The following is a 12,903-nucleotide window of genomic DNA, read 5'->3' on the forward strand; positions in this document are numbered from 1 at the left end:
GGCTTTTGTCAATTTATGTTCAATTGTCATTTGTCCGAAAATCTTTTTTTTCTTTAAAGTTACATAGAATACATCCATAGATGATGCAGGTCATTTTAGAAATTACATCTGCCCCTATTAAACCCTATTTTCACCTTCAATAATCTACCGACCATGAATGTGTAGCGTGTTCATTCATACAAGTTGTAGCATAGCTTCGTTTTACTCCTACAGAATAGGAGCAAATTTGGTTGCATTTATTACGCCTAATAATTTACTTTTATGCATTCCAAACAGAAGTTGGCCACCTGCGACGGTAAAAATCCGAACACCAGTTTAAGAAAAAATGGATCAATGTATTGCAATCAAGTCCGACTGGAAAGGAATCGAAAAAGGTCTACAAAAACAATACACAACCAAAAGACACAGAGATCTAAGTCAAGCACAAATCGACAATGAAAAACTACTAAGATGGTGTCTCCTCCTTTTTAACATACAAATAAAAACTCAGCTTTGTTGTGCCTAAAGCTGCAAAAAGAAATGCCTCGACTACCAAAGAATATTACAAAGAAATATATCCACACCCTATGCAGACAATACCAAATCACGTTTATTTTATAACTTTGAACTAAGCCTTCCACCTTTGTCTCATAACAAAGGGACTAGAAGAAAATACAAAATATTAAAGCCTGAACAGCTGGCATTGTCCTCTTCTCTCAGTAAACAAGTTCCAATAATCTCAAAATAGCAATAATAATCAATCATCCACAAACTAGTACGAACCCATCGGTGGCATTCCGAATTGCGGCATTGGAGGCATTCCCATTCCCATGCCCATACCACCCATGGGGGGTGGTGGCCCCTGACCATAACCACCTCCCATTCCTGGCATAGGCGGTGCCGGTAAAGCAAGAGGCAACAGCTGGGCATACATATTCTGCAGCAAAGCAAATCATATTAGGTTATATATATCAAACACAAATAAGCAATTGTTTTTTTTTTTGCCAAGCATATACTTCATTGAAAACTAGGATCTGACTTGGCAAGTTGTTACAAATGATATGACATATACCTGTTGACTAATGACGTCTTTCTCTTCTTTCTCCTTGGCTTTCTCTTCGTTCTTGGCCTCAATCTTGTCCTTGATTAGTTCATCAACCTTACCGCTGTATTCCCGGATAAACTGCAAGAGAGAGAAAGAAGATTTAGGGTTCATGTTTGGTGGTTCTTTCATATAATAAGACAAACGCCGTAAAAGTAATGCATAAAGGGTGATGAGGCAGGTGAGGGATGGAGAATCACCTGCAACAGATATGGGAAGGCAAAGTCAAGCATGTTATTCATCCAGGCAAGTTCAAGTGCAACATCTGGGCGGATCAAATCATAACAAACAAACAGGCACGAGGCAAAGCACTCCTTCTTTCCCTGTAAAACATAGGGAAAAAAATGTCAAAACCTGACATGAAGTTATGAACATCAAATGCATTTGGCTGCATCTTTTAAGGGCCCACAAACTTCAAAACTATATCAAATGATGTTAAATACTATAACGGTTGCAGATAAAATCAAACAAAGTCAACAGCCCATTTTGAGTAACCACCACTGAATAACATTAAACAAATCAGTAACACAAAGTTACAACACATATTTTACTGGAGTAACTATATATCAACGTTGTCATAATGTAAAACAAAATCTTAGATGGCATTTGCTCCACACTATTCAAAGATGTGAATTGTACAAAAGGAAACAGATATTGAGGAGGAGGGGGGGGGGGGGGGGGAATAAAAGAAATACTTGGGCCACGACGGATTTTGTTTTTGTGGTATGGACTTGTGGGAGAATATGTTACAGGGGTAAATGTATCATGAGGAAATGTATCGGAAACATGATGTGTGTGTGGGTTTTATTCGAGGAGAATAAATTAAGAATGAAATCTAGGATAGAAAAATAAATCAGAAGTAGACCAAATGCAATGCTAATAAGAATTTTAAAATTTCCAATATGAAATATCGTAGAAGCCATTATCTACTGTACCTGTTCAATGAAGTAAACAAGCAACTCTTCAGCCAGTTCACGATCGCCAGATTGTGAAGCTGTCTCCATTGCATCTTTGTAAAGGTTATCTTTCTTAGACAATGCAATTGACTGCTTCCATCTGCCTGCCTTCTTGTAGATGTAGGCTGCGACACGCCTCATCTCAAGCAGTTCATGTTTCTCAATCTGTTCAGGCAGCAAAAGAAAGAAAAAAAAATTAATACATGTACATATACACACATATATACCCCTTCAACAAAGAGAAAATAAGTACGTAGTAAAATCATAATTCACCTTTTGAGCAAGACCAATCTGATCAAAGTTGTCATGCAAATCAATTGATTCACGTAGTCTGTCATAATCCTCCTCTTCTGCATATATCTCATTGAGAGCTTCATTCACCGCAGACACATTATTGCTCTGAACTGCTACCATGTATGGCTTAACAAGACGCAGGTGTCCCGCCTAAAATAGAGCAAAAGGGAATGTCATGAGAATAATTAAGTTAAAGCTGAGACATGAAACCAAGCAACTATTAAGTGAAAAGGTATATTAACACATCAACCAGAAGTGTATACCTTTCTCATTATGTCAACCACACGAGTGTGATCCACACGGAGAGCAAGGACATTTAGTACATCATTGATGAGATCAGGGTGCTCTTGCAAATAGAAGTGCACAGCTTTGTAATACAGCTCCACATTGGCAACTTTTACAATAATATCTTTGAATTGCATGTGATCCCAAGCTTCTGGGGAATGATTCATGACAGTCGTTGCAGCATTGTCAAACTCATCATACTGAATGTACAAGTAAGTGAGTTCTTGCCAGTGTTGTTGTTCGTCACATGCTCGGATCAGCTTTGGAATGTTCAGCCGGGTAGAGAACAATTTGATGTGCTCCATAAGCTTCTCGTGGCGGTATCTGGCATAAAGGACACCCAGCTCTGTGAAGATACCCATATGCGCACGTTCCAATCCAAGACCACTCTCCATAAGAGATATAAGCTCATTAAAGCATCCTCTATTCTGATAGTACTCGCTAACCTCTTCCAGGTCATCCACCTGAAAGAATCACAGAACAATGTAACATAAAATAAATTAAAAGTTCACACATATTCGATTGTGCAACTACAAAAACTGACAATCTATTAAGTACCTGAACAATGATATTGAGACCACAAATCTGAGCCAGGCGGAACTCCTCAGCATCCACACAGGCAAAGCAAACTTCCTTCCATGTCTTTGCACTGTTAGCTTTTCGTGCTGCATCGACAGCACCTTGGAATTGCTTCAACCTCACTAGCGTGACGGCCAATTTGCCCCAGTTGGAAATAAAAGCAAAAATTATCTTTGCAGCCTCATACAAAGCTTCATCAAACAAGCGATCACCAACATTAGGAAGATTGGCAACATTTGGCATGAGAATAAATTCTTCAATATCACCCAGCCTATCAATCTTGGCATATGCATAAATGAGCTCACTGTCCACTTTTGGTTCCTTCGTTTTCTGCCTAACCATAAGAAGATACTTAACCAGGTCGTGATAAACTTCAACATCTTCTGCAACTCTGATTACTTCCAGGAACTGGGTGGCATCATCAGCACGAATAAATGATTCAATTGCATCGCTCACCAGTCCTTCCCGAAGTTGAGCTTTAGCCACTTGACTCCAAACAGCATCCTCTTCAACACGGAATGCAAATTCTACAGCCCGGTTAATGTCACGAATATTGTCAAGCAACACATTCACAGCCTGGACATTCAAATTGAACTTCTTAAAAATGGCATAAGCCTCTTCATATAATTGAGCTTCCACAGCAACTTCTCCAACAGCAGGGCCATCAAAGTTATCAAGTCTATTTATATAGTCCATCACCCTCGATGAATCAGCCTTGATTGCAGTCAAGATAAGCAAATTTTGCAGGTTAAAGTTTCCACTGAATGCTGAATTTTGAAGCACAATCTTTTCAAGCAACTCAATTAGCTCATGGGGAAGATCAGCGGTCATAAATGCTTTAACAGCAGCAGAAACTTGCTCCGGACTTTTGCTTTCAGGCAAAGCTGTCGATACCACTTGATCAATGAGCAGCCTTCTGAATTCATTCTCGGGGTCAAGAACTTTTGCCCAGAGATCGCCATCCATTCTTTCAACAACATACCTGAAAAGATAAAGGCATTACATCAACTTCTAGAAAAGACACGAAAGTAACCAACGAGGCACAAAACCACACAATCACAGACCTAGCTTGCAGCTTGAACAATGAGTTCTTATTTGTCACGTTAATGAGTTCATCGTCACATTGTCCTCTCCGGTATGCGACAACAGCAAGGGTAGGATCACGCTTCTCACAGTATTTACCGACAACACGTGAATCATAGTATGGGTTGGTAGTGAGGAAGTGCTCTGGATTGTTGTTGCTATCTATTATGATTTTTCCCAAAGCATTGTGGACATGCACATCTTGGCTTCCTTCACTCACAAGATGCTCCAAAAACTGAGTAAGCAGACGAAGCCGATTCCTGCGTACCAGAGATCATTCATAAGCATGTCAAGGAAAAAGCTGGTTCAAACTAGGCAAAGTTATGAGTGATCAGACAAGGTACCTTTTCTCACACTCCTCAACCAAAGGTTCAACCGGAAGAAGAGAACGGACAGAAAGGATAAGGCCTTTAATGAAATCTTCAGGACACTCATCATCTAAAAGCTGCCCAACAACTAATGGAGCATTTCCTGGATTCACCTAATCAAAGAGACAATAAACATTCATTGGTATGAAGAACAATTTTTTTTATTCAAAAAAAAGGACCAATAGAGATACATACCTTTTGCACATAACCTTCAATATAACGAAGCATGTTGTTGGAGTACAAGTAATGTGTGAGATCCGGAACAAAACCAAAGCGGTCACAAACATTGATCAATGGCCGAGCATCAGGAAGTTTTGCTTCCATTAAGAAATTCTTAGTCTTTTCAGGATTATAGAAATCTGATTCTCTAGTGACGCGCTCAACCTCTTTAATCTGTCCAGTCTTTGCAGCTGCCTCAATATACTTGAAGTGAATCTCAGGATCCTCACTGCCAGATACCAATAATTAGTACACAGTATACGAAGTCTATTCTGAGTGAGATGGATCATCATATGACAGTTACAAGTCCGGTCCTTCGTAGACAGATTACCTGGAGCTCAAATATGATCCCAAAAAGAAGTACAATCCTTCATACGACTTGAACTGCTCAAAGAGCTTAATGCATGCGTCACTTCCCAAATGTTCACAATACTCCTTTGCAACCTACATAAAGTTAAATAGCCAAAATGGAACAGAATAAGACTACAGCCATTTCATTTGATTGATAACAACTCATTTCCATATTTCCTAGTGCATGATCACTAAGAGGAAGTTCTGAAAACACTTATTATAATAACGCATTCCTTACCTGAACAATTATCTGAAGGTTTCCTCTTAAATTGACCAGTAAAAGATCCTTCATACACTCCAGTGCCCATTCCTTAGAAAGTGTTCCAAAGAACTCCACAAGTGCCTGAAATGACAAATCATTAAGCATTAAATAAACAAATCAAGGAGCGGACAGAGAAAGCAACTGGGTTGTAGTAACCTGTGGCTCAATTGCATGAGTATTGACCATGACTCGCTTGATATCAGGTAATTCAGAATAATGCTGCAAGAAAAAGAAAATTACTTAATATATATAATCACGCCTAATTTGTATACTAAACAGAAGCACATAAATGATAGGAATTCGAACCTGAAGTGCTCGCACGTAAAGTCCAGCTTTCTCACATAATTGTGCAATGCGTGGCCTATCATAATGGCTAAACATTCCGTTCGCCAAAATAGCATCCGCAACATTAGGAAATGTCACGAGATTTATCTCCAGAACCTAAATTCAAAAGAAATTGGTGATAACGTGTCAATAATGTAAGGACGAGTGAAATTAGTTCACAACATAGAGTTAAAATAAAGCAATAACCTTAGTTTGCAGGAAAGCATGTTCTGGCAAATTCGGTTTCAGAACATCCAACAGAAATGCTGTTGCTTCACGGATCATGTTTCTCTGGTGGAAAATAATTGATGATGAAATATATTACCAATTATCTATCTAAAATGTAAATGTGAAACAATAACATGCTTGAAGTAGTGAAATAGTTTTCGAGGGGAGTCGAATGGTTTCAAATGAATAAGAAAAAAGTCAGACCTGAAGAAAAAGATCGGTAATGGTATTGTAATCAACAGGACAACCTCCCTCCATTTGGGACATCATCAGGGCAAAATTAACAGCTCCCTACAGACACCAACATAATACAAAATATTAAGTCCCTGCTATAACAATCATAGAGGAAGTTTCCAAGCAGTGTTCATATACGTAATACATCAGGAACTTAGACTCTGTTATTGATCAAAGCATACCTGAGGATCTGCCCGAAGAATCGTTTGCAGAAGGAATAGGTAGTCAGGCGTATAACCAACCTATTTCAAAATGAAGAGTTATTTTCATTGGAGTGCAGTTTACATAAAATAAAGAGGCAAGTAATTTAAGCATTAGTTGTGACAGTACCTGCTTTGAGTATATCAAGATCTTGTCAAACTCCCGACGCTCTGCAAAAGCTGCCACAACTTTGGGTGTTGCTCTAGCTTTGATATATATTTTCAGCGCGAGGTCATTGTCAACGGTCTACAACATAGATACAAATGAAGTTAGTCTTACGGGACAAAAGGCAGACGCTTCCACACCAGGATGAAATAATAATAAATTCTGAAAGCAGTTCCAAAATTATTTAGGAAATCTAACCTTAACAAGATCTCCAAGTTCTTCGCTGCATTCCAGTTTGTCCTCAGCTAACCAGTTCTCCAATAGATTCTTCTTGTTCTGGTTGACCACAAGACGAGATAATTCTAAAGACTCGAATGCGTTAAGCTTTCCTTTGGTTAGCAGTGTTCCAAAGTACTGCAACAATGGTGGTGTCTGCCCAGCTTGTACAGGAACGCTCTGCAAATACAAACACAAGTCTTATGAATTCTCAGATCTCCAAATGTATGCAAGTTTCAAATTAAATTCCAGCTGGCAGCTGCAGTTATGTATTTTCAAATTGAAAATTATGTCCTTAACGAATTTGCACTTCCACCCACAGCATGTGCACTGAGGAATATATTTGATAGCTAATGGACAATAGGTACCTGAAATTTGGCAACTGTATCAGGTGTGCGGAGGATGCCTTGTGGAGATTCGGCAGCAAGCTCAGCAGCCTCTTTATACTTCGTCTGAGCAAACAATTCTTGGAAGCGCTGAACAACCTGAGAAAATAATGATGGCATACAGGAAAATGATCAGCACTCAAATAGACAGTTACTAAACAGAAAAATGGTATGTAGCTACAAAGACACACTATGTTGAGGAAAACAAGAAAGATACTGGCGACATTTAACTAGGGGAAAAAAACAGTTCAGCTAAGACGCGATGGACAGAATACTACAATGGTGATGTAAATCCTGAAAGAAAATGCATATAAAAAGCTATGAAAATTATGGTTTACGTGCTTATCAAGTTAGTAACACAAAAATATGTTTCACAATCATTGAAATTTAGTATTTCATAAATGTATTGCAGCTCGTAGAGAGTGTTTACCAAAAAAAACAATGCCACAAACATATTCAGAGAGAACGAAAAAAAAAAAGCATTAAAACCCTAAATTGGCTTACCAAATTCTCCGCACCAGGGAGATTTCCTCGTTTGGCAAGATTGACAGCAAGCTCCAGATTGTTTAACTGAAATTAATCATGTAAGACTCGATATTTTAAGTGAACGAAGTTCTTTATGAATATGAAAAGCAATCTGAGAATATGATAAAATACCTGGCCACTGACAAAAGGTACAATAGTCGATTCATTCACAGTAGCAAGCAAAACCTGGCCTCGCCTATTAATTGCATAAAAACCTCCAACAGATGAAGCTTCTGACGTCAGAAAAATCGGGTCCGGACTTATTCTATTTCTGTATACAGCTGTGGCAGTTTCCAGATCGTACACAAACAGAAGGCCAAGCTTTGTAATCACATATATAAGACTAAATTTGTGGGATATCTGCAAAATGAAAAATAAGCATGTAAATGAGAATGAAATGCTGAATAATCTCTTATAACATAAATGGATCTCTATCCATGAGATATCCAAAAAGTGAAAGACAATAAAAAATTCAACTGGGATGCAGAAAAGAAAGTGGTCCAAGGAGAATACCTGCATGGCCACTGGAAAATCGTCAGCAAAATCTGGAGGGAAGAACAGATCTGCTTGCTTTTTTGTAAAAGATGGTTTCCCTGAAAAAGGTTGCCGACTAATAAGCATCGATAGCAAGCAATAAAAGCATCATAAGACAGACCTAAAACAAATCACTCGTATCGCTTTTGTCAAGAAATAACCCGAAGAACATAAAAATGAATAGAAAGAGAAGATATATTCACCTGGCTGAGCACCAAGCTCAATAACATGCAACTTAGATGTAGTCTGACCAGCATTAGAGGTCTTCGTCGCAAAAGAAATAAGAATGGAATCCTTGTCGTTGCCTGCTACCTGCTCAAATGTACAAAATAAGGATATAATAAGAAAATTGCTGATAAAAAAAAAAACATATAGCACGTAAGAGTTTTAGAGAAAGGAACACCTACTCTGAAAGAGGCAAATGAAGCAGCATGTGCTTCGAGAGCTTGACTACGCTGCTGTTCCACAGAAAACAGCTGCATGCTTCCTTTGACCAATTGGGGCCGCTAAAGAAGGATGTTCATCACTGTGAGCTTGTCGTAAAAAGAACTTATAATAGACAAGTAGCAATATATATCTATAGTTATCAGCACAAAATTCCTGTCTGATTTTGATCTGCATGTTGATCATAACCATAAAATCAACGCCTACATTTTAGCTTTTACCTTCCCATTTTTCCCATTTTATCAATGGTTGGAGATGCTCTAATATACCTATTAATATGACATGGAGGTTTTTTACGAGGTCTAATAGGAATGAAACTTGTAAGATAAGTCTCAGAAACGAATGGAGTATGCATTCTACAAAAATATTTCAAAATTAACAACTACAGAACAAACCTACAACTCTATGGAAATCCAGATCTTTAAGTCAAGACTTCATACTTAAATAAGAAAGTGTCATGCTTCAAAGATCTAACATAAATTAAACAAAGTCCTACATACCAAATCAATTAATAAAAGAAAAACTGAGTAAATAAAGATGGCAAAACAATGTGAGAAGAAAACTCGGAAGGTGCAAAAGGATTGAGCTTAATGAGGGGAGTCAAATGGGAAAGAAAAGCAAGATAAGACTAATAATAATTTCATACTATAACCAACAATGTCTATGACAAATAATTGCAGCCAATAATCTAACACTTTCAAATGATCATTGAAAATATTGAACAATCGCTCACCTCGGGAGAACCAGGAGCAATTCCAATCAAAACCAACCACTTCTCAGATGGATCGCATTTATAATTGATAATTTGGTTATTTGCTAAATTGGCAGTTCTGTCAAACATCTTCACTGGTTCAGATTCACCTACTCAAAAAGATGGAAAATCTTTAACATAAAAGACGGCTAAAAAAAGATAAAATCATCTACTAGATTTAGAAGGCAAAGCAGTACAATCTCACCTTCAATCGACCAGTGATAGACCGAGGATTGTGTAACTAAACCTAACATTTTAGGAGTAATCCACTTCCAGAATACAACCTGTCGGAAAGGATAATATCAACATGAGCTAACTTCACAAAAGCGTAGCCACTATAGACATGGGAAATAGTACATATTACTACATAAAGAACCAATGAGTTCATAGGGTAACAAGATCTTGCCTGCTCGGGCATCTGATGTGACTTCAATTTCGCTTTTGCCTCGATATTAAATATTTGCAAGTGGTCTTGTGTAGTTCCGGCAAGTTGAGCTTCAAGAAGAAAACTAATATTTTCAATTTTTGGACCAACAGTAAAGAAAAGAATGCTCTATTTACAATAGAAATTAATCGGACCCACCCCATTTATGACCCTCGTGAACAAGGATAGCGTATCGAGTATGCGTCACAAACAATTTTAGAAACCAAGTGTAATATGAATCAACACAATATTTTTTTCAACAAAATCCTAAAGTTGATCGTTGGTATTTTTTTCATTTCAACAACCTTATTAACTGCATGGGAGATACCTTGTATGAAAAAATAATGATGTAATGAGAGCTTCAACACAGCATGGAAGGAGACATGATCATGTCATTCTTCACATCGGGAGCCTAACATCGGATCCTAGTTTCATTTTTAAAAGTTGTCTGCTCATCCTTATAAGTTATAATTGGCGACAGTTCTGGTAAAGTTAATCTTATTGGACTTGAGGGTTGAACTCACTTGACAACAATGGGCAGTACGCTTAGACATAAAGAGGGAAGTACCACCATATTCCACTTAGACATATTCCTATCTGACATTATTCTCAAAGGGTCTCAAATAAGTGTTTTTCTACTAATATGTGTAATGCATACTATTCGATGTAATTTTATTTTTTAATAGATTTTAGATTGTCAAACAGACAAACTGTTGTATAAATCAGCACCTAAGTAATCTAAAGTCAGAACTACCAAGGTACTATCGCCTTTTACTAACATCATCAAAGTACTCCACACCCTACATATAAATAAGTCCAACGTGTTCGAATGCATCATAAATGACACGCACTAATAGAAAATTAATGAGCACCCTAAATATGAACTCTAATTTATTAACTACATCAAAACAGAAATAAACAACCTATGAACCAGAAAACCTTAGAGATATTCACCTTTCAGCGCCAAAATTCTAGTATTCGGATTCATAAGCGCGGAATCTGCAGTAATAGGCCTCCTCAATGGCTGATTCGGCATGCTCATATCGATAATCACCACACTGTTTTGTGGTGATGTCTCCCGAACACATATGTACTTGTCAGATTCCATCGTCACATTGGTGAAGGTAATGAACTGCGGATTGATCCCTATGCTGGTCAACTGCAATCATCATATCATACACTCAAAATAATCAGTTTCACTAAAACCAACTCAAATCACAAATACCTAAACAGAGAATCAATAGATCTGAAATCAAACCACAATTCACAAACAGTAATTGCAGAATTTCAGCCAACAAAAGACACAGTAGGCACATCAAATCAGGTAAATACCAAATATTGGGCAAAATTCACCCCTTCATTTCAAACTGAATAGTCAAAAGAGTCGGAAACGAAACAAACGTGATAAATTCAGTTAAATCAACAATCGAATGAGTACCGTGAGGGCTTCTTTCATGGTGATCGGAGCGTTGGCGGCCGCCATGATGGGCGACGAATCGAAGCAACGGAACTTCGGATCTGGGAAAGGATCGGGTCAAGTACGACGACGTATCAACTGACGCTCCCAAGATCTGGAGCAGCGAAAGAGAAACCCTTGAACCTCCGGAGGCCCAAAGACGAACGAGAGAGAGATCTAGAGAGCGAAAGATTGGGGGGAAGAGAGAGAGAGGGTTCTTCTAGAGAGAGAGAGAAACTAAGCTAAGGGGTGTGTGTATTCATTATATACATATGTATATAAACGACAGAGCAAAATTGGAATTTTAGTGAGTCGAAAATTATAAGCGAGAGATCTGAAACATGGGAGAGAGAAAAGAGAAAGTGTGTTTTCCTTGTGCGTGAGAGAGAATGTGTGTGGAAGCTAATCGTCTGCGGTTGGTATTCCTGCAATTCCTTACCTTTAAATTTTTTGACCCAATTAAATACAAATATATTTATAGAATATTGAACATTAATTGTTTTCCACTTCGCTTTTCTTTTACTCCCTCTGTTCCACAATAACTGTCTCTTTTTTAAATTATTTTTGTTCCATATTATCTGTCACTTTACATTTCCAACACTACATTAATTGTGTAATTATCAATTTTACCCTTATTAACTATCCCTAACACTCTCTCACATTAATTATTGGCAAGGGCATTTTAGTATAAGCACATATATTTTTCTAAAATTAAGCAAAATTTATTGAAATCCTTAATCCTTGTGCACAGGCTAAAAACGACACTTATAAAGGAACGGAGGGAGTATCATATTTTTTTATAATTGTGGAAGTGCAATTATTTTTGTACGTTGTAACTTGTAATCATTAAATAAAATGTTAAAATAATTAAATACGTTTAATTATGTAATTTGTTTAAGTCCCATAAATAACTGAAATGATTTATGCACGCACATATTAAACAGTCATGCACATTTTTTACCATTCTTAAAAAAACAAAAAAGTGAAAAAAAACTCAAAAACTCTCTCAACCTTTGGATTTTCTTTCGCAAAGCCCGTGCAAATCGTCAACAGATCGGAGGTAATTTTTACGGTTTTACGATCCTCTTGTTATGTAGATTACGAATCCGAAAAAAAAAACGAAAAAAATCGGACTTTGGCCTGCTCGTGTGAATTTACACGAGCGCATCCACTGCGCTCGTGTAAATCCACACGAGCAGGCCTTGTTAATTTTTTTTTTTTTAATTGCTCGTGTGATTTCACACGAACAGAGACGTCCTGCTCGTGTGATTTCACACGAGCATACCTTCTCAGTTCGTGTGAAATCACACGAGTGGGTTAATAAAAAAATAAAAAAAAAATTGTTAATGTGCTCGTGTGAATTTACGCGAGCACTTGCCAAGTGTTCGCGTAAATTCACACGAGCACATGAATTAAAAAAAAAAATCCATCTCCTCGTGTGAATTTACACGAGCACTTGCCAAGTGCTCGCGTAATTTCACACGAGCAGATAAGGTTGTGGGAAAAAACGAAAAACTTACATTCGGGTCTAAGTTGT

The 12,903-nt window shown here is 37.6% G+C and overlaps 1 protein-coding gene across 1 annotated transcript; it reads right to left on the minus strand.

Annotated features, from left to right (window-relative positions):
* Nucleotides 1–314: 314 nt before the first annotated feature.
* On the minus strand, nucleotides 315–11,827 carry LOC105977370 (clathrin heavy chain 1). The gene is made up of 30 exons (XM_088819442.1): nucleotides 11,349–11,827; nucleotides 10,865–11,069; nucleotides 9,893–9,981; nucleotides 9,692–9,770; nucleotides 9,469–9,596; nucleotides 8,695–8,797; nucleotides 8,495–8,599; nucleotides 8,271–8,350; nucleotides 7,890–8,117; nucleotides 7,737–7,802; nucleotides 7,215–7,331; nucleotides 6,829–7,026; nucleotides 6,595–6,711; nucleotides 6,447–6,506; nucleotides 6,235–6,321; nucleotides 6,010–6,093; nucleotides 5,785–5,919; nucleotides 5,635–5,697; nucleotides 5,455–5,559; nucleotides 5,197–5,309; nucleotides 4,842–5,094; nucleotides 4,623–4,759; nucleotides 4,260–4,538; nucleotides 3,175–4,177; nucleotides 2,595–3,080; nucleotides 2,311–2,481; nucleotides 2,017–2,202; nucleotides 1,282–1,404; nucleotides 1,052–1,162; nucleotides 315–916 (listed from the first exon to the last, which is right to left on the minus strand). The coding sequence occupies exons 1-30, from the start codon at nucleotides 11,391–11,393 to the stop codon at nucleotides 752–754; spliced, it is 5,121 nt and encodes a 1,706-aa protein (XP_088675568.1). The 5' UTR covers nucleotides 11,394–11,827; the 3' UTR covers nucleotides 315–751.
* Nucleotides 11,828–12,903: the final 1,076 nt, after the last annotated feature.

Source organism: Erythranthe guttata, chromosome 6 (genome assembly GCF_056151865.1).
Source record: "Erythranthe guttata isolate IM_541 chromosome 6, IM_541, whole genome shotgun sequence".
Classification (NCBI taxonomy): domain Eukaryota; kingdom Viridiplantae; phylum Streptophyta; class Magnoliopsida; order Lamiales; family Phrymaceae; genus Erythranthe; species Erythranthe guttata.

Coding starts and splice junctions, on each gene's coding strand:
- LOC105977370 (XM_088819442.1), bottom strand. CDS start 11,393: ATGGCGGCCGCCAACGCTCCGATCACCATGAAAGAAGCCCTCACG. Junction 8,600..8,694: donor ATTTGCCTCTTTCAGAGTAG/GTGTTCCTTTCT, acceptor TTGAGCAGGTAG/CAGGCAACGACAAGGATTCC. Junction 7,803..7,889: donor TACCTTTTGTCAGTGGCCAG/GTATTTTATCAT, acceptor GATTAATTTCAG/TTAAACAATCTGGAGCTTGC.